At 41.2% G+C, this 27,008-nt stretch overlaps 5 protein-coding genes across 6 annotated transcripts; 3 read left to right on the top strand and 2 right to left on the bottom strand.

Annotated features, from left to right (window-relative positions):
- Window positions 1-371: 371 nt before the first annotated feature.
- On the top strand, window positions 372-7,694 carry racgap1 (Rac GTPase activating protein 1). The gene is made up of 17 exons (XM_068598601.1): window positions 372-531; window positions 896-1,001; window positions 1,125-1,327; window positions 1,445-1,587; window positions 1,767-1,836; window positions 1,925-1,978; window positions 2,065-2,142; window positions 2,248-2,365; window positions 2,893-3,035; window positions 3,211-3,375; window positions 3,465-3,560; window positions 3,937-4,135; window positions 4,474-4,579; window positions 5,237-5,369; window positions 6,109-6,235; window positions 6,346-6,445; window positions 7,356-7,694. Exons 2-17 carry the CDS (start codon window positions 917-919, stop codon window positions 7,429-7,431), a joined length of 1,896 nt encoding a protein of 631 aa, XP_068454702.1. The 5' UTR covers window positions 372-531; window positions 896-916; the 3' UTR covers window positions 7,432-7,694.
- Window positions 7,695-9,017: 1,323 nt separating this feature from the next.
- si:ch211-210c8.6 (uncharacterized) lies at window positions 9,018-11,567 on the bottom strand. Its single transcript, XM_068598196.1, has 5 exons — window positions 11,351-11,567; window positions 10,117-10,222; window positions 9,804-9,910; window positions 9,433-9,605; window positions 9,018-9,338 (listed from the first exon to the last, which is right to left on the bottom strand). The coding sequence occupies exons 1-5, from the start codon at window positions 11,508-11,510 to the stop codon at window positions 9,060-9,062; spliced, it is 825 nt and encodes a 274-aa protein (XP_068454297.1). The 5' UTR covers window positions 11,511-11,567; the 3' UTR covers window positions 9,018-9,059.
- A 940-nt stretch (window positions 11,568-12,507) lies between these two features.
- Window positions 12,508-16,494, top strand: bin2a (bridging integrator 2a). Its single transcript, XM_068598207.1, has 12 exons — window positions 12,508-12,591; window positions 12,681-12,761; window positions 13,002-13,056; window positions 13,141-13,235; window positions 13,402-13,497; window positions 13,871-13,978; window positions 14,071-14,156; window positions 14,244-14,319; window positions 14,407-14,489; window positions 15,252-15,864; window positions 15,954-16,023; window positions 16,113-16,494. Exons 1-11 carry the CDS (start codon window positions 12,508-12,510, stop codon window positions 16,005-16,007), a joined length of 1,431 nt encoding a protein of 476 aa, XP_068454308.1. The 3' UTR covers window positions 16,008-16,023; window positions 16,113-16,494.
- Window positions 16,495-17,996: 1,502 nt separating this feature from the next.
- On the top strand, window positions 17,997-20,939 carry LOC137800151 (small cell adhesion glycoprotein-like). Of its 2 annotated transcripts, none has more exons than XM_068597195.1 (6): window positions 17,997-18,192; window positions 18,541-18,582; window positions 19,513-19,572; window positions 19,750-19,809; window positions 19,989-20,030; window positions 20,123-20,939. In XM_068597195.1, exons 2-6 carry the CDS (start codon window positions 18,576-18,578, stop codon window positions 20,293-20,295), a joined length of 342 nt encoding a protein of 113 aa, XP_068453296.1. In that variant the 5' UTR covers window positions 17,997-18,192; window positions 18,541-18,575; the 3' UTR covers window positions 20,296-20,939. The 2 variants fall into 2 exon arrangements, with proteins under 2 accessions (XP_068453296.1, XP_068453297.1); XM_068597196.1 differs by lacking the exon at window positions 17,997-18,192 and adding an exon at window positions 18,288-18,431.
- A 257-nt stretch (window positions 20,940-21,196) lies between these two features.
- dazap2 (DAZ associated protein 2) lies at window positions 21,197-26,580 on the bottom strand. The gene is made up of 4 exons (XM_068597194.1): window positions 26,432-26,580; window positions 24,980-25,098; window positions 24,638-24,886; window positions 21,197-24,514 (listed from the first exon to the last, which is right to left on the bottom strand). Exons 1-4 carry the CDS (start codon window positions 26,442-26,444, stop codon window positions 24,386-24,388), a joined length of 510 nt encoding a protein of 169 aa, XP_068453295.1. The 5' UTR covers window positions 26,445-26,580; the 3' UTR covers window positions 21,197-24,385.
- Window positions 26,581-27,008: the final 428 nt, after the last annotated feature.

Raw genomic sequence — 27,008 nt, 5'->3', positions numbered from 1 at the left:
ATACTGACCCTGACATCTTAACTCCGTGTAATCTGCATAGTCGTTATTTTTCCACTTCACATTTCCACATTCAAAGAAATAACTGTTTTTTCGTCAGTATGAAGTGTATTTTGAAAGTTGTGACCGGAAGTCTCACGTTATTCTTTTATTGATTCCTGTTTTTTTTTAATATTTTTTTTCCTTTGATGGTTGGCTAATTCATCAAATTATATTTAAAAAAACAAACTGTTATTTAATATTTGCGGTAATTCTGGTCCTCTTTTCTGTATGATTGTGCCTTTCCGTGGGAGCGAAGTTTTATTTTGAAAAACAGGCACGCGGAAGTTATGTTCTTCCTTCTGTTCTGACGTCAACGCAGTGGTCGTCGCTCATTGGCTAGCGGCGAAATTTGAAATGCAACGCGCTCATTGTAGTTGTGTCTGCGGAAGGATGTGGACGAAGGTACGACAAGGTTGTCGCTAAAAACGAAAAAGAAGATTTAGGCGTTAAACACCACCGACAAGGTTTTTTTCCCCCTCCAGTACCAAAACGGTAGGTAACTGTTGCTAGCTAATGTTTGCTAACATGCGAGCTAAAATAACCGCCATGTTGTTTTTTTCAGTAATAACGTTACAGTTGGAAACGCTAAACTGACGCTAGCTAGAACAGAAACAAAAGAAAGCAACTGAACCAAACACATTGGCAATGAGGAATAACGGATAGCATTTAAATTAGCCTCTGTGTAGCGTACAACGCTGCGTATATGTGTAAGCATTGTTATCGGTGCAATTGTGTTTAAGAACAATTCCCATTTCCTCCTAACATATGTCAGATGTCTTGCTCCGTTGAAAATGAGCCCAACCGATGTAGAACCCCTGTTCTATAAATTAACTGTATGTAATGTCTCTCTTTGAAGGGTCATCAGTTATATACCATCATGCAGACCGCTGTGCACAGCCTCCAGAGTTTATATGATCAGCTAAGGACGCACGTTGACCTTCTCAACGAGAATATTGAACCCAGTAAGTAAAGCTACTTTATGGTTATTGTTTTTTTAATCTTTACTGTCTATCATTTGAGACATAGGTTCCCGACACCGATGTCTGTCACAGTACTACTATGTGTGTCCTCTTCCTCTTTCCCAGACTTCATCCAGCTGGCACAAAACTTTGATGACTGTCGTCGCAAATGGCTGAGGGCCGAGCAAGACCTGGGCTCCTGCAAAGAGGTGCTCACCAAAGCAGAGACGGAGAGGGGAGCCCTGGAGGTCAAACTGAAACACGCTCGCAACCAAGTCGACGTGGAGATCAGGCGCAGACAGAAGGCTGAGGCTGACTGTGAGAAGTTGGTACGTTGGATTAAAATGCACACCCTTTGTTGACGTATATGTTGATTTAATCTGCTGTTAAGTCACGTGGTTCAAGAAGTCTCTCATGCATGCTTTCCCTGCATTTCTATATTACAGGACCGTCAAATTCAGTTGATCCGGGACCTCCTGACCAGTGAGGGATCCTCCAACAGCATCAAGCTGAGTGCAGAGCAGCGCTCAGCTCTTGCCTTCCTGAACACAAACTGCCAGGCGGCAGCCAGCCTGAACACCAGCCGAAGGTAAAAAAAAACCCTGATATCTGTTACTGGAGCCATATGGATAAAATGCAGAGTACTATGTTCCTGTTCATTTACTCTTCCAAATACATTTTCAATGGTTTTGGGGGAAGTCAAGTGTAAATAAAATGTGATAAATACTGCAGACTGGCTTGACACATGCGTTCTGTTGCTCCTGATAGACTGACTACGATAGATGAGTCTGCCTCTATCTTGTCGGATATCAGCTACGACAAAACCGACGACTCCCTCGTAAGTACTTCCCTCCTTCACTATAATGTGGAGTTACATTTCCATCACATGCCGTGTCAATAATTCTGAGCCGCTTGATCTATGACAGGACTGGGACTCCTCCAACGTGAGGACAGTGCGACTCAAGAAAAGAGAGAAAAGGGTAAGACGAGTGAATGAGCGTCATTTCTCGTTGAACATTTTTGTTCACTGGAGATACAGATGTCGTGTCTGCCGTCTTGATTTCAGCGCTCCTCGAGAAATCACGTCGACGGCCCCCCAGGTGCCTCCAAACGGTCTCGATCAACAGGCAGGACTTTAGACAGGGTAAAGAAAATGCAGATGTTTTGTTGCAAGCCTGTAACCAGCTCTTAACACAGACTGCTGGGCGCTGGTTGTATGCTGTTCTTACTGTTTCTCCATTTGTGACAGGGAAATGAGACCCTGGTGACAAAGACCACCGTTACCGTCCCTGGGGATGGAGGACCCGTTGAGGCCGTTTCTACCATTGAGAGTGTTCCTTATTGGACTCGCAGCAGGAGAAAGACGGGTGAGATTCCTGCTGTAACGGCAGTAAACTCTGCTTATGATGGGCCTTGTTCCTCACATGTGGCTCAACTAATCCAGCCTAATATATTGTGAGCCTTGTTTATTTTCATCCAGCGAACGAGATTCTTCAAACACAACTTGATACAAGTAATTTGTTTGGGACGATTATTTTATACATACAGTATGAAAATATTGTCTTCACTCTGCCTGACATTATTTTGTTAATCTTGGATGCAATCCGTTAAACGCATGCTTTAAATTTCAAGCCATTATTAAAAGAACAGATTAATATGAGCTTACCATTCAACAAATTATTAGGGCCCCGTTCTGCTGCAGCCAAAATAAAAATGTAGGTTAACCGGGCGACTGCTCACCTTATTAATATTTGCGACTTTCTCATTATTTTTTTTATGAGTATCTTGAATATTAACATGCAGCAGCAGTGATTTTAACAGTAAATCTTCGCGTAACTGCAGTGGTCATGGCAGGTAACACATTGGTGTTTTATTATTTCCATCTCTTGCGCAGCTGCCATGGAGTGGGACTCTGAATCCGTCCGGTCTGAAGATCTCTTCAAGCAGCCTGGCAACCCCGAGGCGGAGAGGAACGCGGCGCCCGGCACACCGCAGAGCTACGGGGGCGTCCGTATTCACGAGTTTGTCTCCAAAACTGTACGAATGCCATTTAATCGGGACTAGAAAAGCACTTCACGGTTTTAAAGGACAATATCTGTATTTGCCTTAAGGCCCGAACACTCGAGCGTGTTATCATCTGCTCTCACTGACTGTGATGTCTGCACAGAAACACGAGTACGCAGTCTAAATCGTGTTCACCGTCTTTCTGTAGGTCATCAAGCCGGAATCGTGCGTGCCCTGTGGCAAAAGGATCAAGTTCGGCAAGATTGCGCTGAAGTGCCGCGACTGCAGGGTGGTCTCTCACCCCGAGTGTCGCGAGCGTTGCCCTCTGCCGTGCACGCCCAACCTGGGCGCCACGCCGATCAAAATTGGGGAGGTGTGTGTGTGTAATTTTGCTTGTTTGCTTCCACTCTGTAAGTGTATCTCGGTGCTGACAGATTACCCCCATCCCTCGTTTGTTCCCAGGGTGTCCTTGCCGACTACGTGTCCGACACGTCACCCATGATTCCTCTTCTCGTCGTCCACTGCGTCAGTGAGATCGAGCAGAGGGGCCTGCATGAGGTGAGTGGCGTCTAAAACCATGCAGAAATGTGGAGGCTGGTAAAGCCTCACACCCCTGTCGTTACTTTTAATGTCTTCCCCTCAAGCTGCTCCGGAGAGCTGTAACTAAGATTTTGACAATCTGTTCCTGGGAGATTAGATTCCAATGGCTCCAAATGTCCTGATTGCTTTCTGACTGTCTCTTCTTTATATTTTATGTTGGTTTTTTTTGCCGCCGTCTCACTTTTCTCAGGATTGATAGCTCTCGCTACGAAGCCAGAGCCAGGAGACCCGTTAGCGCAGCACAAAAACTGGAAGCAGGAGGCAACCAAGAAGACCTGACGTTGTCCCAAAAATGACGCCGGCCGATCAAACTCTATTTTTTTCTTCCTCGCAGGCCGGACTCTACCGTCTGTCCGGTGCCGATCGCACCGTGAAGGAGCTGAAGGAGAAGTTTCTACGCAGCAAAACCGTCCCCGTGCTCAGCAAGGTGGACGACATCAACGCCGTCACCGGCCTCCTCAAGGACTTCCTGAGGAACCTCAAAGAGCCGCTCCTCACCTTCCGCCTCAACCGTACTTTTATGGAGGCCGCCGGTACGTGTGTGGGGAAAAAAATGCTGTTGGTAGCCGTTTCTGTTGTGGATGACGTCACAGGAAAAAAAAGAATAGCGCAAAAAAATATTTGCAATCCATAACTTGAACACTTTGTGTAACTTTTTATTGGATGGCTGAAATTGAACCAACATAACTGCCTCTATTTAGAGGCAGTTAAAGTGATGGAAACCTCCGGCATGAGTTTCCTGGAACAAACAAGAGCTTCATTCATTTTTTTTCTTCTCTTTGGACTCTGACACATTTGCTTTCAAGTCGTTAATAAATCCATACAGTCTCCCTCTCTGCTAACAAAACAGTTTTCCTTTGGTCCCTTTCAGAGGTTTCAGACGAGGACAACAGCGTAGCTCTGATGTACCAAACCATCAGTGACCTGCCGCAGCCCAACAGAGACACGCTGGCCTTCTTAGTCCTTCACCTGCAGAGGTTCGTACTGAATATAATACTAATACACCTTATTGGCGCTAAGCGTACCCCAATGCATCTGTTAATAAAATCATTAATTATGCTTTGAGCCTCATGCATTCCTGCTCATTGCTGCTCCAGAAGTCGCTCTGTAACCGACCTTGTTTTCATTTTATTTGACTGTATCCTCTGAATTTAATTGGGTTGAATGGCTTTCGGCAGAGACGTGTGTTTATCTCATTATCTAACTTCACACAAGGCAATTATTCTGTTTATTTAACCCAAGGGGTCTGAAACCTTTTTTTTCCAAAATGTTCTTGTTCATCATCAGTGCGCTATTTTAACAATCCCATTATGTCACCACGGCAAAATGTGTATCTCGGATCTGCAATTATATTCTGTCCACATCGGCAATGTGCACGGCTTGATCTTTAAGGAACATCTTCTCCCGTAATTTGGACATTGTAATTCTATATTTGAGCGCTACACACGAAGGCTGTCAAGTTTATGAAGACGTCCACGTCGAAGTTGAAAAAGTTAACCCGACCAGCCTTCCACTAATCTCTTCCATCGCGAATAAACTTAACAATTTCTGCGGCGACCAATCAGACGCTTCCTCTGAATGTGGGTCGAGGAAAAGAAATAATCAAACTAATCAATCTGATTAAAATCCTCCAGAGTTGCTGCCAGCTTGGACACGAAGATGAACATCAGCAACTTGGCTCGAGTGTTCGGACCGACCCTCGTGGGTCACGCCGTTCCCAACCCCGACCCGATGACGATCCTCCAGGACACCAAACGGCAACCCGCGGTAATGTCACGCTTCTTCCTCCTACATGTCCCAGAATCCCAAGGGGCAGCAAACACTTGTTGTAATAAAACTAACACGCGGTGTTTTGATAAAGAAGCCGGCCAATAACTGCCCTTTTTCCCCATCGTGTCATGAGCCAACACTGTCTGATGTCATCCTGTGAGCTTGTTAAAGGGAGTTAGTCACCCTGCAGCACTTCGTCTAACTGTGTCTGTGCACGCATGCACCGCTTCCTGCAATCGAACGCAATGCTTGAATTTTGGACTTTTGTAACTGACTGATCGTTTAGATCAATGAGCTAATTACAGAATGTAAATGAGTTGAATGGCCGTTGCTTAAAACGATGTCAGCTACAAGCAAACGTGATCGAAAATGCATTTTCATGACTACATTAAAATGCTTTCTGTGAGAAAAAAGTCAATTTGCAAAATCTGAAAGGAGATTTTCTTAATTGTTTTTACAGAAATTCAATTAATTATCACACTAATTAGCAGAAACCTACATTCAACCCACCTCTAAGTGCGTGACTTGCAACATGCAGAGACCACCAAAATGATAAATACTACATAATCCTACTCCTTCAGAACATCATCACAATGCTTAAACTCTTTTAGTAATCCCCGTCTCTTGCCCAGGGCATCGACACACACACACACACACACACACACACACACACACACACAGCTCAGCGCTGTTGGTAGAGGATGAGGCAACTCACTGAAATTCCCTCTCTGCTCAGGTTGTGGAGCGCCTGTTGGGTCTTCCGGCCGACTACTGGAGCCAGTTTCTGATGGCGGAAACCTACGGGGCCAACTTGGACCACCTGATCATCGAGAATGCGAACTGCTACGCCACGCCCGAGAGAAGTACGAGCTCGCTGGGCTTTGTGTTTTCTGCCGTGTTGACGCGGGGGTCTGTGCACAGATGTTTTTGCCTTTTGATAAATGTGTATGTGGTAATGTTTGTGCCGTTGCAGTGAGCATGCTGGGACCTCTGACGACTCCGGAGCACCAGCTCAATAAAACCCCGTCCTCCAGCAGCTTGTCTCAGCGCATGAAGTCCTCTCTGACGCCGAGGTAAACACACAAGCACACGCCCCCTTCTTTTCCCCCTGATTTTGTTCTTGAGGCTTGTTCAAGAGATTCAGGAGAACTTGCTTCATGCAAGTATTTTCTCTGTATTATGAATTTTCCCTTTTTGGAGGAACACAATACGAAAGTGGTCCAGACGAGTCGCGCAATCATTCTTGTGTGTTTCACTCGTTATTGAGACGCAATTAGTTACCCTGCAATTTAATTGAAAGGCTAATATGATGCTAAATGTGTAGCCTAACGATATCGCCGTTCATTTAAATTGGCTATTGTACATTATTAAGTTATTTGACCCTCATTAATCACCTTGCTGTGGGAAGTCGTCTTTCATATCGGACCATTTCTTCTTTATTTCAGTGACTCTCAGGTGACGCGTCATTAACAGCACACTAATGTTTTCCTACATTTCTTGGCTTTAACGGCTCCCTTAATTCTACTGATGACGCTGTTAAAGATTATACTTTATTTTTATGGATCTCTGAAAGCGAGACATGTGACCTTAGATGGTAGAATTGGGGCATTAGTTGAGCTGATATACAACTCTCATGAACACGTGAGTATCATTTCTCCTGTTTACGCCGGTCAGTTAGTTATCTGATGTTAGGCGTGTTTGAGTCTGACATGGTACACCTGTACCTGTACGAGCCCGATAAAGGTGAAGGAAGACGATATCGTATCGAGATCTTTCTCCTGGGAATATTGTATCAATACAGACGTCAAGTGTCCATCTTTTATCGTATAAATTATGAATAAACCTGCATTGTTCTTGCATGAGGTCCAATGATCTAACACGTACCTTTTAATCTATCTTCAAAATTGGATAAAAGCAGACTCATTTGTACATTTTTATCATTATTTGCGCCTGTTAACTGTCACTTTGCGCTCTTTGTTGCAGATTTGGGAACAAGACCAAATCAGCGGTCGGGATTTCTCGTCAAGGAAAATTCTTTGCGTCTCCACTCCTGAAATAATCCAAAAACCTCTTCTTCATACAACAAAAAACACAATTTACATTCATGCAGAATGTTCTGGTACCGCTTTACAAAATTTGCTCTAAACACATCCAGTCTGTCTTTTTATAATCGTTTTTAGTTTTTCACAATAGAGAGTTTTATTTTGCTGATTTTACGTGTTTGTAAAAGGATAACTTTTTTTTTTTTCCTATCCCACACTTGTGTGTAATGTTTAACAAGACATTCTTTCACCTCTTCACACACGGGAATGTACTGTTAAATACTATTTTTGAGAAATATGTTTGTAGGTGAAAATATGTGCTTTTATATGCAGTTTTATCCGGACCTGCTTCTAAATTCAGTGATTTTCTTTCGGCAGTTTTTTCAACTCATGTGTCACTCAGAAGTTGGATAACTATTTCTTAAGCATTTCATTCTCGGTTGTAATTGATTCGTGTGACTGCTCGTAACGTCTTTGAATTTTTTTTAACCCTTTTTTGTCTTCATCCTCTGGAGAATTGTCCATGTTTACACGCTCGCTTTCCTTTTCGTACGACAGTTACGCGACGTCGGTATGGATCTTCTGCAAGCTCGACTGAGTGTGAGGTTTTTGTTAATTGGCATTAATCTCTAGAAGAAGAAGAAGAAGAGGGACATTATTATACCTTCCATTGCAGTAGTTGTGTTTAGCATTGCCAGTGATCAGGATTGTTTACGTCACCGGCTTTAATCTCTGCTTTTACTCTGTTTATTGCTCTGTGTGATGTTTGTACTCTGGGTGGATGCTTATGAGCAGTCCCATGCAAAAAGGCCATTACTTTTTGTACGATTAGCCAGTTAAATTGTCGTGGCATTATTTGATTAACTATTGGCACAAATGTTGTACATGCTCTAAAAATCCATGTAACTTTTAAAATACATTTCTAACCTTTACAAAAAATGTCTCGTGTGCCTTCTGTCAAATGATTTCTGTTCCCTCACTTCCTCAATCTGAAGGTTGGAGGGTGTGAAGGGAGTTTATGTTCCAGGTTAACTCTAGTTTTGACATATTGTCGCTGGCTTTCGTCAAAATGACCATTCATGACGGTAGATTTGTCTTCTTTTACCTGAGCAAATTTCTTGTTTTTAAAGTAAATTATCTCCAAATCTTTGCTCTCAATTTTCTAAATTGCTCTCTCAAAAAAAAACCCTTTAAAAAAAAACTAACAAACTAAAATTTGCTCTCAACAAACTAAATAAAAACGCTTTCAAAATGATTGCTCTCAAAAAACACTGAAACGCTATCAGAACTCAAATTTGCTCTAAAAAAAATCCTCTTAAAAAAAAACTCTCAGATCTCAAATTTGCTCTAAAAAACGTTTTATAAAAAGCTCGCCAAAGAGAACAATTTCTTTAATTGAAAGCAAAGATTTGAAGATAATTTACTTCCAAACCAATTTGCTCGGTAAAAAAGACACAAATCTCCCTTCATACATTCACACCACGACTTATGTTATTCTAACAACTCGCGAGATGCTTAACGGCCATCTTCTTGCAGAATGTATGATGTGAACATGAGGTCTGAGCTTATTTTACCAAACAGGACAGGACAAGTGTGTGCCACTTTGATGCATATATTTGGTACAGCAGTTGTGGCCGTCTCAACGTCAAAATTTCGGCCACGGCCACAGGAGAGGCGTGTTCTGGACGTAGTCCTGGAAGCCGGGGTCGGACCCCCACTTCCTCAGGGCCTGCTTCTCCAGGATGGGGATGCCGCTGACGAAGCGCAGCAGGAACCAGACGAAGAGCGGCGAGGCCGCGCTCAGGTACTGAGGACCCTGCATCACGGACGAGGCCGACAGCCAGAGCCCCGACCACTGCAAGATCTCCCCGAAATAGTTTGGATGTCGGCTGTAAGCCCACAGTCCGCTCTGGATGAATTTCCCCTGGGAGCCACAAAAAAATTTAAAAATTGTCGTTTACACGCACAGCGAGCGATATGCATTTAAGGGTTGCGCAGCGCGAGGGCTATTAACTCACCGCGTTATCTGGGTCACGCTTGAAAAGCCATTTCTGTTGGTCGGCGATGGCTTCGGTGGCGAAGCCGAGGCCCCACGCGGTCCAGCCGATGTAGTCCCTCGTGCCCAGGGGCGCGTCCCGCTTCTCGCTGTTCAGCATGAGGGTGGGCAGGAGGGTCATGAACACCCACAAGGCTGAGAAACAGGAAGAAAATGAATACTCCTCAACCAGCCTTGAACTAAATGCATTCAACTGACTGCTCTTTTAGAGAACGCAAGCGCAGTAAGAGCTAGAAACGAGACAGTGATTTATTCATACAAGGCAACACTTGGGGTGAGTTTGTGCAGGAGTACGGCAACGAGAGGAGTGCACCTGCACCGCTTCATAAGCACCTTGAACAGTCCAATATATGAAGAAAGTCCCCGGGCTCTCTCGGACTTTGTTGAATCGGCGATCGTGACCGTCCTTCAAGATCCGCATGAAGAGGAATGTCCCGAGCCTGCAGGGAGGACACGGTTAGCGCCCGTTCACATTAACCAAAAGGCATTATTCATTAACCCGGCTTTGAGGTTTCACGTTCATTAGTTTATTCTCTGAACTCGTCATGGAGCTCTGGTAACTTGCACCAAACTGTCGGCGTTCTCGTGTTTGAGTTTTATTCAACTGTGTGTTTGAGGTTGGGGGGGTCAACGCTGTTTTACTGACCTTAGGCCCCACGCCGTCACCAACCCGGTCTGCACCTTCTGGCGGACGTGACTGGCTCCTCCCCAGACACGACTCAGGTGGGCAAGTAATATAAATGTGCCAGATCCTGGTAGAAAGAGAGAGAGAGAGAGGGAGAGAGAGGAGCTGCAGACACGGGCACGGCGGACGGCTCTACTTGTTGCACAGTAAAAAAGGCGTGTTCAATAAATCTTTTACTCAGGATACCGCAGACAATTGGGTCCAAAGTTCAAGGGTAAAATATCCCAGAGCGCAGCGCCGAGCGGAGGACGAGAAGAGGACGAGTCAAAGACGAGTGTCAAAGTGATTCACTTGGGGAATTACAAAGAAATCGGTCGTTGTTGTCGACAGGTAAGCTGCACTGTTCCTTCTACACGCAACACATGAATTGGTTTTCAGCCTGAAGTCATCTCTGACTTCGTCATCGCTCGTTCACTTAACTTTTTTTAAGCTGAGGGACGCGTCACGAGTGACAATCGCCTGCTTAAAACTGACAACTAGGACTACGACGACAGATTATATTTCTATAATTATCCATTATTTATTGATCAGCTAAATAGAAACATGTTGATCACAATAAGCTACGACACCTCGTCACTGCGTGTTCGAACTGACCAATATATTGTGTTTCCTGTTTACACTAATGCATAAGAAAAGTTAGTTTACACTAATGCATAATTAAAGGGCTGACTTCTGGTTTCAGCTCTGTTGCAGTGCTTTCCAAAAGCAGGAAACATTTTAATTAAATGGGGTCTTTGATGTGAATTTTTTACTTGTTTGAACTGGAGTTTTTTATGTTTTAAACAATGCAAAAGTGAGACCAGGAAGCAGTAATCATGAGTCCGTTCTTAATTGGGCCCCACAAAAAATTAATATAACTGGGCCCCCCTTTATGTTTTAAAAAGAGGGCCCCATGATCTCTGTCCACGGCCCTGCAGGGACACAGGTGAGTTAACGTGAAGCTGATTGGCTCTTCTTCACCGGTAGGAGGAGCTCTCCGGCTGTTTCACAACAAAGCTGCTTTAGATAACACGGGTTTCATAATGGTCACACTTTTAAAAAAATTAAACAACAACTCACGTAAGAAACTTACACATAGAGGACGAACGTTAAATACGAGTTCAGCTGTCTCTGGATCACAAGTCAGGCTGAACAACCGTGAAATGTTCGCCAGTATTTTTTTTTGTTTTTTTTGAGAGGGGAGGGGTTTCTTTACCTGCCAAGTCATAAAACTTCTCGGTCCTGAAGGCCGCGGCCACGGCCCACCCGGCCCACTGGATCGTGAGGTCGGCGGCGGCGCATTTGAGCAGCGTGCTGCCCATCATGAGGTCCTGCAGGGCGGCGAGCAGCGCGGCGAGCTGCGGGGGTTCGAGCATAAGAGCCACTCCTCCTCCCGACGGCAGCAGATATATAAACACTGTGACTAAAGTTCACCCGCTCTGCCCCTGGGAGCGGCTTGGCCGCGGGGAACTCTGGGTAGTGTAGTCATCAGAGGATTAACGCGGTTCTCCGTAGAGGAGCCGCCAGAGGAGAAAACCCACCAAACGTTATTAAATGACTCGATGAACAAATGAACGAGCCATTAAATGTACGAAAAAACAATATGACACATAAATGTGGGCATTGGTTCATTTATATAATGTGATTTTATTTATTTTCTTATATTTTCGCTCCTAAACTTAATGCCAGAGGTTTACATTTTCTACTACTTTGTACTTCTACTCAGTAAAAGTATTCAGAAGTAAAAGTATGAATACCTCTCTGTAAAAATACTCAATTAAAAGTAAAAGTAAAAGCACTGCATTAAAACTGTTACTAGTGTATAAATTATTAGCAAAGAAAATAGCTGTTGACATAATATTTAATAAAATAATGCTGTATTATTACTTATGTGTTAACAACACTCAATTGTGTATTGTAGTTGGTCATGAGAGATCATTTGAATGACTGTATATTTTTTCATTATTTAATATTTTATGAGATTATCATGTGTATGTGCTGCATACTTAAAACAATATTATATATATATATATATATATATATATATATATATATATATATATATATATATATATATATATGTGTGTGCGTGTGTGTGTATATGGTGCAGATAGATAGATAGATAGATAGATAGATAGATAGATACTTTATTGATCCCCCAAAGAGAAATTCAGGTTGTTGTTTTTCATTAAAATAATAGTAAATCGTGGGCGGTCTTGATGTGTTCGATATGCAAAAGTCTCTCTAGTGAGCGTTGAAGGTCGGAGAAGATGAACAAATGTAAAGTTTTGGTTAAATATGTGATCCAAATGACAATTCTTTCTTCTCCGTTCCCCTCCATCGTTCAGGAATAAACACAGTCAAGTCCAAAATATGGCCGAGAGCACGAGTCCAAAAGGCAGCACTGGCGACTTTGCTAAAAAAGTCCAAAGACAGCTGAGCAGAAGCAAAGAAAAGGTAACAGTCTGCATGTTCCTGTTCCCCAAGAGGAAGCGAGGTGTTACCGTGCGCTAGCTGTTGCTCTGAGGTCTGTGCTTTCTCTCCAGGTGCTGCAAAAGTTGGGGAAGACAGTGGAGAGCAGAGATGACCACTTTGAGCATTGTGTCCAACAGTTTAATGACCAGCAGGTAATCATTGCCCCGCCTGACAAGATGAGGAAACATTGAGATACTTACTATGTTTGCTTTGGACAATGAAGTAGATTAAATTCTTTAAACGATTATGAAAAAGACTGTTTAACACAGATCGTTATTCCTGCTGTCTCACACTGTGTACGTCAACACTGGGATGATTTATACTCCGAGACCCAAACACAATGAAAGTCATAAATCTAAAGATAGTTATGCAAACCTCTTGTCTATTCGCAGACTGATGGGAACCGAATGTACAAGGATCTGAGGAACTACATTAATTCAGTTCGAGGTAAAGCGCTTTTTTTTGTTGCTTGTACTTGTCATGGATGTGTGACGTCTGCAGGTCTCACGTGGACGAGTCTTCTTGTTACAGACATGCGCGAAGCTTCGAGACGCCTCTCCCAGTCTCTGTATGATGCGTATGAAACCGACTGGGCCGGAGAGGAAGATTTAGGAGCCATTGTAGAGGTCAGTATGATCACCAGTGATAAAGTACAGCTCCGCCACTGCACAGCAGTGTTTAACCAGTCCTAAAGCAGCAAGGTTTACACATAGCTCGGGGACCCAAAAGCCTTTCTTCCTCCCTCTCGTCATACATATTTAATGCAATATTTATGCTGTGCCTTTTAATAAGGGGGAGGACCTCCTGTGGAACGACTTCGAGGTGAAGCTGTTAGATCAGGCCGTGCGCACCATGGAGTCCTACGTGAGCCAATTCCCAGATGTCAGGGTGAGACAAGAGGAGGCGACGCGCACAAGCAAACAGAAGAACGCAAACACGCAAAACCCTACAAAGACACACACACACACACCATCTGTGCGTTCAAATACCCATCCAAAAATACTATTTAGTATGTCGCAATTCAAAGTATGTCTACGCCAAAAGAACCAGGATGTCCTGCTGCATCTGGTGATATTTTGCATACTTTTCTGTCTATTTTTACCCACAATCCTTTGAGGAGCTGATATATGAGCAAGGTGCAATGTATTGATGGACCACATCCTAATTGAATATCGACTGCACGCAACAGTACTTGCTTTTTAAGGGCAGCTGCAGTGTGTATTGATAGTAAAAGTACGTGACAATCTTTTCCAATCTGTAGGAGAAAATAGCCAAGAGGGGAAGAAAACTGGTGGACTACGACTCTTCCCTTCACCACCTGGAGGCACTGCAGACTGCCAAGAAGAGGGATGATGTCAAGATCAACAAGGTTATTGATAATGGCATGCAGATATCTTTGTTTTTAACTGTGCATTTCAAGCTTCTTTTGCCCAAAAGTATATTTACATTTTCACTCTGAAGGCAACGGCAGAGATGAATGCTGCCAAAAGTGTCTATGAATGGATCAACACTGAGTTAAAAGAAGAGCTGCCTGGGATCTTTGAAAGGTTTGCTTTTGAATAATTCTGTAATGATTATATGAAATGTAAGGGTCTACACGTGTTTTACATTGTGATTTTATTTGTCTTTCTCAGCCGTGTGGCGTGCTATGTGGCAGTCTTCTCAGCTATAGCCAATTTAAGAGACACCTTCTATAAGGAAACAAGTGCAGTACGTTGTTCTTCAGTCAGGAGGCAAACAATACACATTGTTATGTGTTTTTTCTTTGTTTCTTTGACTAGTTCTGTCCTCTTTCAGCTCAACGTTGATCTATACAATGTGATAAGGGAGCTGCAGGCTCAGCATCCGGAAAAAATATTTGCTGTGAAGGGATTGCAACGGTGAGAAGTTATTTTTAATCCTTAAAATTTGAAGTAATTTTGAATGACAATAGTTCAGCAAAAAGTTGTCATCTACAACTGAAGCTCTGCTAAACTTCACAAAACATCCCAAGTCTCTTTTTCACAATCTACTGATGCTATCAGGGCTGTTTGTTTTTTCTTCTGCAGCTCCAAAAAGCTTTTAATGCCAATATTTAACATGTTTTGGGATTACAATTCATTTTGGACCCAAACCTGCAATATTTGTTTGAGAAACAAACTTTTCTCATAGATTTTTTTTGCAATGAATACTCAATTTGTATGGAAGCCCATTTCCGCCACAAAAAAAAATTATAATTAGGACCAAAAAAAAAAAAAATGAGGACCAAAAAAAAGAAAGATTGTATCAACTTTAAAAAAAAATCTAAAAAAAAATCATTCAATTCAATATATGTGTGGACTTTGCATTTTTCTCAGTTCATAAAAATGGCCAATGGAAGGACAACAATGTACTTTGTATATATATTTATATATTAGCTACAATCACATTTAGACTGTAACTGTAAAGTCAACAAGAAGAAAAAAAAGACAACAAACATTTTTTTTTTTTTTTTTACAAAATTTTTTTTCTTCAATTTTTTATACAGTTTTTTTTTGTGGTCCTTTTTCCATTTTTTTTTTTTTTTTTGGTCTTAATTTTTTTTTTGGTGTGGCATAATATGGGGATAGAAGCAAAACATTCAAATCATGTACTTCTTTGTCATGTAATAAAACACCTTTCAGGTTTGGCTCCCTGAAGAGACGCAGTCTGATGTCCCCTAAGGCCTGGAAAAGCAGCTTCTCTGACTTTCACAGGAGCTACAGCCCTCGACCTGGACAAAGATTTAGTTTTAAGTCCCCGGACAAGCCTCGCCACAGCTCTTTGTCCAGAGAGAGCAGCAGCCTCGTGGTCTCGCCGCAATCGGCCCTTCCTGAATACCCTCCATCTGAGCCCGGGGACCAGGACGCCGAGTCGAGCCACGGCGAGATCCACGCTCCTCCGGCGCGAGAAGGCGCCGCAGCTGGAAACGAGCGTAACTCTGGAGGAGGAGACGGCAATGATGCAGAAGAGGAGAAGGCCACCAAAGAAGAAAAGGAGGAGGAGTGTGAGCCTGAGCCTCCAGCAGATGCTGAGAAAGCTCCACCAAGCGAGAGCAGCTCTGAACTGCTGAACAACAACTCGGCTGATTCGGAGAGCTTGGAGCTTCAGCTGTCCGCGGCGGACGACGGCCGGCTGCACATCGAAGAGAGAGAGGACAGCCCGGTGGAGCTCTGCACCCCGAAAGCAAACGGATTGGAGAACGGTGACGTTTCTGGGTTGCACGCTGATACCGAAGACCTGAGCCTTCCTCTCAAGGTTTGTCATTTAGTGAGCTGAGGTATAGTGACACTGACCTTTATTCACTGTTTTTTGTGTCATGAATCATGTTTCACTTTACTTTTCAGGATGCTTCTGCAGAAAAACAGGCAGCTCCAGATTCAAAAAGCACAGAGGTTTAACATATTCGGACTTAAGGTTTGTATGATTGATGCATTATGATCAGTCCTATTGGTTCCATCTATCTTCTTCACGTGTTCATGTCTGCTTTGTGTTGATTTAAATAGAAGCAGAAGCAGAGGAGATGGAAGTCAACAGCTGCACAGGAAAAAAAGAAATGTGGAGACAGCTGCACTGAAATGTTCAACCCTAAATTTCAGGATTGATGGACATGTGCATCGACTTGTCGGTGCTATTTTTCTAATTTATCTTTTATTGAAATCAGTTGTATGTACAGTACAGTTCATATTGTGGGTTAAAGACATATTTTTGTAACAGCCATGGTTCATTTAAAGTATTCTTTGAACAGTATAGATTACTTTTCCCCCACAGGTTCTGATATATAATCTTTACCACAAATTTTTTAATTGTTAGCCAACATAAATGCAGCAATAGGTTGACATTGTTAGACACATTTCTTACTCACAACAGTATGGTCACCGTATACAAATGTACACGTGCTGTAGACTTGATTTACCATTTATGTGGAAGTACATTTGATCTTTTTCACTCAAAAACTGGAATCAGTTCATTAGGTGTGCACTGTGAAGATGAATCATTAGCAATGATCTTTTTTTTATATCCCGTTTGTACTAATTCGACGAAATATAGAAATTATTATGACATGTGTACTCAATAAATCCTTCTTTCTTGTTTAAATTTGAACCAAATGTTGAAAGAAATTTTAATTCTGGAGCAAACATTTTGGTAAAAGGCATCATAGGTTTAGTGAAATACATTTGTGTTTCTGCCTAATTCATCCAAAGGAAGAGACATGAGACGTGAGTCATGTTCCAGTTCACTTCCTGAATGGGAACATGGAGTTTTATTTTGGTAGTCAGGACACAGAAACCGCTGGTTTTCTTGTTTCTTGCTTGCCTGTGGACACACTGTTCGTGTCCCTTGAAGGGAGCTTTTAGTCAACTCTGACTAAATAACCCTGATGATGTCACCAGAGCGATATCAACTTTGGATATGGGTGGGTTGAAAAACACGGTTGTTTACCACGCAGGAAGGATGTCGGGTGCGACTCGAAAGCCAACCAGCACATTGCCTGTTTGGTGAAAAGCACAAAACACCCCATTCCCAAACAGCACTGTTCACAAAAGGGTCTCAAAAGCATATTTCATGTGGCTGAATCCAACTAGAAATGTCATCCCACTACTGACTCTGAAAAGCTGTGACAATATTAAATCTGACACTCATATTTGAGCTAATGAAAGATGCTAGCAATTTGTCAAAAACTTGTATGCTTGTCCCATACTAGGAATTTAAAATTGTTATCCTGCCCTCTGCTGTAAGTATTTCAACCATTCTTCATTTATTTATTTGAATCCGTCACTCTCAGGTCCTTCAATGTCCATCCATCCAACATCCGTAACCGCTTTTGCCCTTCAACATGCAACACTAAATCACTTAAGTACAGGTGACCTTTAGCATTCAGCTCAATTTGAAGTCATTGTTTTACCCCTCATATTTCAGCTGAGCCTAAAAAGATGATTCAAATGAATAAGCACATAATTGAACAATCAATAAATCAAACTATATATATATATATATATATATATATATATATATATATATATATATATATATATATATATATATATATATATATATATATATATATATATATATATTCTTTGGTTGCAGCTTTTCAAATGTGAATATTTCCTGTTATTATTTTCAATGATAATAAAAATTATGTATAATATATTATATTTATAGGGCATGATTAATAGATAATATATATAATATAATGGACATTGATGATAAGTAAACTATATTTTAAAAAAAAGATATTCGCTGACTAGCATGATCCTACTTCTCCACTCTGGTTCCCGTTTTTCCCCTCGGAGTCACACATCTTGCGTTTAGATGATCTTTGGCTCGGAGGAGGAGGAGGAAAGGGAGGGGCGGAAATGGAGCGCGCGCGCCGCATGACTCACGAGCGCTGCGAGGAAAAAGTAGAGCCACTTACTTACTGTACTTCACGGGCGCAGTTTCAGACGCCTCAACAGAGCTTGCATTTTAAACTTAAGTTGGCAAGCGTGCGTTAGTTTTCGCCAACTCGAGGTTTTTAAAAAAAATAAAAATAAAAAAACGGATTTTAAAAGCCAGCTGTTTCGATTCGCTCCGCCGAGCCAGGTAGGTAAACCCAGCTGTGATGAACAAAGTCTGCTCGTTAAGTGTGAGAAACTCGTCCTCGCTAGTGTGAACTTAGCGTTAAGTTAGTTGTGTCTTCTTCGAGGGGGACACGGTGTCAAGTATCTGAAGTAAGTTAGTCCGGACGAAGACATTTTGCTACCCTTAAAAGGTTAAACCAGTCCGAGACAAAGAGCCGCTGGCTCGGTGCTCACTACCGGCGTTGGCCGGTTCATTTCCATGTTAGTGAAACAAATGAATCCAACATGGTTTCTTGAACATTGTTCGCGGAAACAACAGAGAGTAATGTCGGTGTTTGTTGGTTTGATTGGACGTGTTTTTCTTTTTCAGGTGAAGTGAGCCAGTGAGTTAACTTAACTGCCACTATGAATAGTAAGTCCACCTTTTTATACACTCATTTCAGTGATTGTGTGTCTGTCTTTTGTTTAGTTTGTACTGCTATGAAACAATTACTTCATCGAGGTATTTCAAATAAAATAACAATACAAGTGTTATACTTGGAGTACAATATTGAGGTTAAACTTTTCTATAGTTTTTTGATTGCATGGTGCTTAATAAGGTTAGTATAACCAGTTGATTAACAATCAACATTAATCGATTAGTTGATGAGTAGAATCAGCTATTCATATCAAGATATTTCTTTTAAAAGGTGACTGACATTTGATCTTTTTTTTCAGATGTAATTGCTGTTTTTCTTGGTCTCACATTTATAGTAAGCTAAATATTTTAAACAGGTAATCAACTGAAGACAATGGGTGATGTTGATTTGTGCTCAAGGATTAATCAATTCCTTTGAAAAGTAATCTACAGCTCAGCTGATAAGACCATCACGACAGACAGTTGCAGACTCAGGACTCAGTTACTTTGCAGAATCAGCTGTTTTAGTCTATAAAACAATGATGAATGGCCACCACAGTACCACAAGTCTTGTGTGGTTCGACCAACAATCAAAATCACAATATATTCCAGGAAATTCACACATTATATGGCTGAAAATACCTGTGTACTTTTTGAAATGAACTCGTGCAGTGTTTTATAACGTTGTATTATTACTTTTACTAATTTGAATACTCAGAGTATTTAAATCATAGGTGTGGTCCCTGATTAAGTTGTTGCATCACAGAGTGAATAAACAAAGCGGTTGACCGGTTTCAGCGCCCGTCCTTAATAACCAGATTACTGTGTCACACCACACTTCATTTTCCCTCCTCGGCCGGCAGCGGTTACACAACTCCACTTGCAGTCTGTGTGCTGAAGATAGCGCCCTGCGACATTCTCAACACATTCCTCTTAATCTTCCAGGTTTAGATATGGCTCCTTCGACAACACTCTCCACACATACAGACACGAAAGCGGCAAACGGTGAGTACAGTTTTTATTTATTTATTTTTTCTCGTTTGTGATATGAACTCACTTGGCTTCAAAGCTCCGAGTTGCAGCCAACAAGTATCCTTATATCATGACCTTTGTTTTTTTTGTTTTTTTGAAGACTTTGTGCTGTTTCATCAACGCATGTCATGCTTGTGTTTTTGTGTCCAGCATCAGAAATGGGGCTTTCAACATCACTTCCCACACAAGCAGACACCACCATGATTCAGGGTAACTCCTACACTTTCATATTGGATTTCATTATTTTTATATTTTCTATTTATGGCACACAAACCGGTCTCCTCCTGGAAACGCACTACTTCCGCTCCTGCAAAGCAGAACAATTAAATTAACTTTCATACATCGTCAGCGGTTTGAACAAAATAAATAACTGTTTTATTTCCCCTCAGTAACGACGGCGGCGCCCACCAGTACAGACGCGGTGGTCGCAGGTAATCCGTCGCACTTTAATCTCGACCTTCTTTCTCGCCCTCGTGTTTTTGCAAACGGTATTTAACAGTAATATTTCGCCTTATTTGTCCAGTGGTTATTGTGCTCATCCTGCTGACGGTCGCCGCGCTGGGATTCCTGCTTTACCGGTATCTCTGCCACAACAAAGGAGACTACAGGACGACGGGGGAGCCGGCTCCGGGGGAGGACCCCGACGACGAGCAGAACAACCAGGACGTGAGCGAAAAGAAGGAATACTTCATATGAACCGGTCAAGACACAAAGGGGTCCGTGGAAGGAATATGACTGTTTATTTATCTATGCATCTATGTTTTTGAGGGTAACGCCGTGCGTGACTTTCTGCACACGGGAGGAAAGAGAAAAATAATGTGTAAGGTGTGTGTTGCAAAAAAAACGCAGAGGTGCACAAGCAATACCAAAGATAAGATTGTTACACGGAGTGAATGTCGATGGATGAGGCGCATTAAGACAAGACAAAAAGGAAGGTGTGTTTTTTTAGGTTTGCAGAGCTATGCATTAAACACGTGGTGGGATTTTAGTACGCCACAGTTACATGATCAGTAAACACAGCAACAACACAATCTGCTACACAATTTATCAGCCATGCATGTGTCAATTGTTCCCTCTTGCTATCTGCAAAGTGTTTCATTCAGTTTGTTTCCCCACCAAACAAACCTCTTACAGGATGAAGCTATTGGGGCGAGTGAAGTTACTTTTATATTGATTTGCTTGTAAAATTATAGTTTTTTTCTATGCAATTCTTTTATAAGCTAGTTAAGAACAATGTCCTTTTTGTTTGTATTATTGCTTGCGAGACATTTACTGATGACTTCCCCTTTTCAGATAAATGTGGAAGGCAATAAACCTGTTTTTTTGGGCTAATGCCATAATACAGTGTGACAGCTTGCAGTGATTAATGCATTTTTAAAAAGAGGCAAAGTCATGAACCCACAACCTGACTTTGGTGGTCAATGCACCGACAACTCAAATGTTTTACACCATTTGTTCCAGACATCTAGATCCAATGAAGTCCAGCACACACAAAAAAACACTATTAAGAAGCATATGTTCAGTTTTTGTTGACATCGTTGAGTAGATTAGCTGACAAAATGGGACAAAACACAGAATCAAATGATTACAATGGATGTTAAGTATCAACAAGGACTGAATTTAATACGCTTCAGTGAAAAGTGGGATTTACTTTGGACTGTCGGCTTGAAATGACGCAACAAACCGGCGACTGTGTAATGCTCGAGGTGATATTTGACAAAAATACAGATCCATATTTGACTCAATTCCTTTTATATCAAAGTGACAATATTTGAGTTATTGACTCTTTCGTACAGTATGTATACTAAACTAAGGTGGGAGATAATTATTTATGACAAAAGTGATATTGGTATTAAGGCCAAGCAAGTAGCATCCACTCAAACAATCAAGTAAGTTGGTTAAACGATCAATTACCTGTGATGCAGTCTGGCCAGGGAAAGGCAACATTTAAGCTATAATCACAACAAAACAATAACCAAAAATCCCAGGTGTTATCTCAGGTAACAATCTTGAACTAAAAAAACCTGCCCTGTTCTAATACAATGTATATGTAATAGAAAATTAAAACAAACATGCAGCATTTCAAATTTCCAAAATAACCTTTATTCTAAACTTACATTTTAAATTTTAAGTTTAGTATAAAAAAGTTAAGTGCACCTAAGACCTTTTTTTCCAAAGTATTCCATCTTTTTTGACACTCATCTCCTTTAGTAATCTTAAAAGATAGAATGTGTACCAAAGTCTGTCACATCACTTTAGTACATACATCTATTTTACAAAGTATTGTAAAGAGAATCCCTGAACTATGAATGTCCATAATCCTTCGACAGAGTAATCCATTTTGCTGGCTGTGGTTGGCATAGCATCTACTGGTCAGCTGTAGTTTTCAGTACTTCATATTGCTGGGACAAAGCCACCGTTATGCTGCTTTACAAACAAGATGGAAATAAAAAAGAAAAAACCTTCGTCTGAATAATATCTTTTGTGTAAAGTTTTGATAGCTGTGGCCTCTCCCTCCCCCCCCCATGAAACGACAGCGCGAGTGAGAATAAATGAACTTTGAGCCATTTTTTAAAAAGGGAAAACACCCGAGTGACACGTGGGTCGTGTCTGCTATAGTAGCTTTTGTTTATGAGCTGCTGAAAGGAGTTCATCAGATGAACGAAGCGCGTTTCCAGGCAGCTGCTCTCTCTCTCTCGCTCTCTCTCTCTCTCTCTCTCTCTCTGACCCGACAGAAATAACTAAACGTCGGGCGACGGCAGCGTTTTTTTTTTTTTTTTTCTGGCGGCCACAGCTGTTAAAACTTGATATGCTGTGTCGGATACCCAGTGACACATCGACACTACCAGACACCAAAAATTAAGAACATCTAAGAAATATAAGTTTCAAATACCATATTTAAGTTTGCAAGATAACGTCTTATGCAAAAGATTCTAACGCTTTAATTAGCAGCAGACAGAAAACGTGTCGGAAAAATGAACAATGATGTGGTGAAAAAGCCTCGTTGCATTGTTTGTGTACACTTTAAGGCTACCGAACAACACGACACATTTCACTCTCAAATGGACTTGATGGATTCTCTAGAAAGGGCCTGAATGGTGTTTTTTCTTCATGAAAACTGAATGAAAAAAAAAAAAGGAGTAGCCAGCCTTTTAGTCTGCAACCACTCAGATTAGCTTTGCATCGCTGATTAAAAGTAATTTTTTACATAGCAAAGGTGCAAAATGATGCATCGGCTTAAAGATGTGATTAATCCACTTAAAGTGACTAAACACATGAACTAACGATTGGCGTCATGTCGCGCTGAAGGTCTCGGTACGAACTAGCACACACCTGCTTATTCGAAGATATGTCTGCTTTTAAATTGTGACATTTTAAATTTTCAAGTAATAACCAAACAGAAGTGCATTGTAGACCAGATTTTTGGTACAACCAGCTCATTGGTTATACAACAACAACAAAAATATATATATATTAGCCTAGCTAGTCGTGTAAATGTGGAAAGTAATGAAGGAAAAAAAAAAAGGAACACTGAAATATTTATTAAAGTCTCCTCAACCTTTTTAAAACGACAAACTAACGCTATCACAAAGGTGACAATTTCCTACGGTGAATAAATACTTAAAAAATTGGATTTATGATTCTAAATTATACTGTGTGTAAAAAGACAGAGAAAACAGCGGAGGGTAGTTTTTGAAGTCTGTACAATAAAACATTTAGTGTATAAACTCTGGGTATCCGACTGAAATAGAAACAGGATTAAAAAACAAACAAAAAAAAAAAATTAAAAATGTTACACCAACCACCTCTTCTCATTCAACTTACTATTTGGATTTACTTTAAATTTCTTTCCTTTAAGTTTACTGAAGTTAATTTGCTTTAAATTAGGGCTATCCCCAGTGCTCTTTGGCACTTCACTATGTTCATCTACAAATTGCCCAACAAGGTACAGTAAACCACTTTGGATATTGCATGAAATCTTTTCTTAAATTATTTGCCTCAGTTTCGTTTATTTAATTTACAAAGTGATTTAAATTTGACAATCTGTCATTTCGACTGTACAACAAATTTGCTGTGATATTTTTGGATACTGTGCAAAGGACGAGACAATTCTAGCTAAAAAGCATCCAAGATGCTTATTCTTTATTTTTTTTTTGTATAGTTGAGATGTAATTTCTCATGATCATCATACTGGTATTTACATGAAACTATTACACATCTATTAATTTAACTACACTAAAAGTTTTCAAAAAAGACAAATGGATTATTTATTTTTTTTGCGCTTCAACTGCAACTTTGTGACTGCATTTCACTTTCACCATAAAGCAGCTAGACTATATAACGCGGGTCTGATAGTTCAATATTTAATTTACGTTGCTTTCACAGGTATACAAGAACATTTCAATGTATTTTGTGATCCATTCGATCAAAAGGAGACCAGGTCTCTTGAACAAATACAGGTGCCTGAAAGAGGTCCAATCTGGAATGACCAAAGGAGGTTAGACCCATTCAAGAATTATGGAATGAATTCTACAACATTAAAAATTAGCTTTTTTTGTCCTCTCCAGGCAGTGGCATTCATCGTTTGATCTCTAGGTCAGAAGTGGAGTACTGTACCTTTTACAAGGGCGCTAAAATATTACATTCCGTTAGGTGATATCAGTATTGTGGCATGGCCAAGCAGCCTGAAGAGGGAGGCGTATGGGATGGGGGAAGAACTGGGGCATCATTTGGGGCGGGGTGGGGGTACGGTTTAGGCATGAAGGAGGGTGTTGAGGAGTTGCCGTTACCAGATGGTATAACCTCCACTGGATCCACCCAGGAAGAAGTTATTCTTGCGCTGTGCCATTACAACATTGGCACCCTGCATGGCAGCCAGCTGAGCTGCGTTGGGGGGATGTCCAGGCGGTGGGGGCTGGAGAGAAGGAGGAAAGAAAAAGACAAAAAACACAAGCATTGGTAGACAGCTGATCAATTTTTCTGCAAAAGCATCCTAATTGCAATAATCCCGAGTAATTGGGACTCGGCAGATACTCACTGGAATGGAAACACCGCTGCTCGCTGTGAAGCGTGCGCCGGCGTCAAAGCCACCATCTACCATCACTGTTGAACCAGGGGGGTACACGGCTCCCATGGGGTAGTAAGCCATGGGGACATTCTGGCCCATTTGCCCAACCTGCATATGTGGCTGCATGGGCATAAACATCTGAGCACCAGGGTAGTGAGAGGACATCTGTGCCACCTGACTGGGCACCTGATGTGGAAGCATATATCTGGGCTGGTATATCTGTGGACACAGATATGAAGAAGAAAAACAACTGAGTAGATCTGTTCACTCGGAGTATTGTGTTATCATAGGATCCATAAATGTAATAGATACCTCAGAATATGCAGGTGGTGTGTCTGTGTAAGGAGGTGCCTGAGGAGACATTTGCATAGCAGGAGGGTATACAGGTGCAGAGCTCTGCTGAGGGTACACAGCCTGCTGAGGATATGAACCTGCAAAACAACATTATACATTAAGCAAATTGCTCGTCAATTAGCCCCCAGAGGAAAACCTGAAAATCATTTTGGAGGTCAAATGTATATCAGAAACAACAGGAAATGTCAGATTCAGCTTTAAATGGTGAAAGCTCGTCGTGTTTATTATCATCAGGCCAAAGCAAAGAATGACATTTTCCATGCAGGACTAGAAAACAGCTAAATATTAAAGTATGGACTGCAGAGAAATTTAGCACATACAGCTTTGCTTGAGGGGTAAACGCTGGTCACAATGATGGATAAAGCCCACGAGTAAGATTTATTTGACACATAAATAATTAAATATACACTCACAAATATATATAAATAAAAAGTATAAACTGTTAACTATGTTCAAAAATACAGTTGGAAGTTATTTTAATTACTGGCATTAAAAACTGTCAAAACGTCAGAAAGAAAATGACCCAAACGTAGATGACATATCTACATGAAGTTGAAATGCTTCGTCGATTATTTGACAGAACATGTATTTTGACGATTAATTAATAATTAAAGTTATTAAAAAAAAACATTTTATTTTTGTATCGTATTCTCTGGTCCCACTTTCCCCAAAGTAATATACATATATACTCCAGTTTTCTCTATATTACTGTCCCGGGTCTGATAATGAACCATGAGCATCGTGTATGTGCTATTTGCCGTCGCTTCACAGGGCAATTATTCGAGCAAATAATCGGTAATTAATCGATCATAAAAAAAAATAATCGTTATTTGTCGGCCTCGGCGCTTCCATCGCTGGTAGCAACAAAGGATCCGAGTATGCTCAAATAACGAGCACACAGCCGAGCAGAGGGACGCAAACACAACGCGTTAAATACACATAAATACGGGATACTTCCACACACACTGCATGTGTGACGTGGATTAAAATGATGGATACACATTTACATTCCCACGGATGTAAACGAAAACGGTAAAAAAAAAAAAAAAAAATCCTTGTTAGCTCAGCCTGTAAATTCTGCCTGTTGTGAGTGATGGTGGCTAACTGGAAATATGTGACCTGGACACTAATGCTAACGCTAATATATATATAAATATAAGGTGACAGTATATTTGTGTGGTCGGTATTTACATCTTTAGTTTGTTTTAATAAGATATATAACCGCGATCAGCGCGTGTGCTAAACAGTTAGCCGGAACACGTCAGTGTATTGTCATGTAACCACAACGTAGCTAAACGTGAAAGTCCGCTTTAGATGGCCACAAACCACAGCGCTTCATCCCGAGTTAAACCCGTCAGCGCCGGAAAACGGACAGCTGACTAATTACCCAAACGAGGTGCGGAGAAATACCTTTGTTGTTCATTGTTCTGGACTGATGCGGAGACTGAGGAATTTCAGATTAAACGGAGCTCTGCGTATCTTGTCACGGCCTTATAACGTTACGGCTTCACAATCATTCACTTCCTTGTTTTTCAGCTTCTTGTTGTTGTGGAAGTGGTGACGTCAGTCGTTCTCTATCTGTGGTTCGCCGCACTCGGTGTTTTAACTGCGCGCGCCCCCTACAGGTAGAATATATATGAGAATATACTAATATTTATATATTTATTAAAAACACACACATATATTGATATATAGCGACACAGAAGGATAGTTTTACAGAAGTCCGGTAACACATGACTGATGAAACAAAACACACAACATAAAAAGACACAATTAGATGCACTAAAAGAAAAAAAAGGTGCGCCAGTTTCTTCTGTTTGAAAATACATGTAGCCATTTACTTTTTTTTATTTTACTATCTTTATTTGTGGGAGTTTTTCCTGATCCGATGTGACTCCTGGGACAGGGATGTCATGTGTACACATTGTAAAGGCCTCCGAGGCAAATCTTGTATTTGTGATTTTGGGCTATACAAAATAAACTGAAT

The sequence above is a fragment of the Clinocottus analis genome, unplaced genomic scaffold, assembly GCF_023055335.1.
Source record: "Clinocottus analis isolate CAN_PGR_092001 unplaced genomic scaffold, fCliAna1.0.p SCAF_4, whole genome shotgun sequence".
Taxonomy (NCBI): Eukaryota; Metazoa; Chordata; class Actinopteri; order Perciformes; family Cottidae; genus Clinocottus; species Clinocottus analis.
Note: the sequence above shows the minus strand (reverse complement) of the source record. Positions and strands in the feature narration are given on the sequence as shown.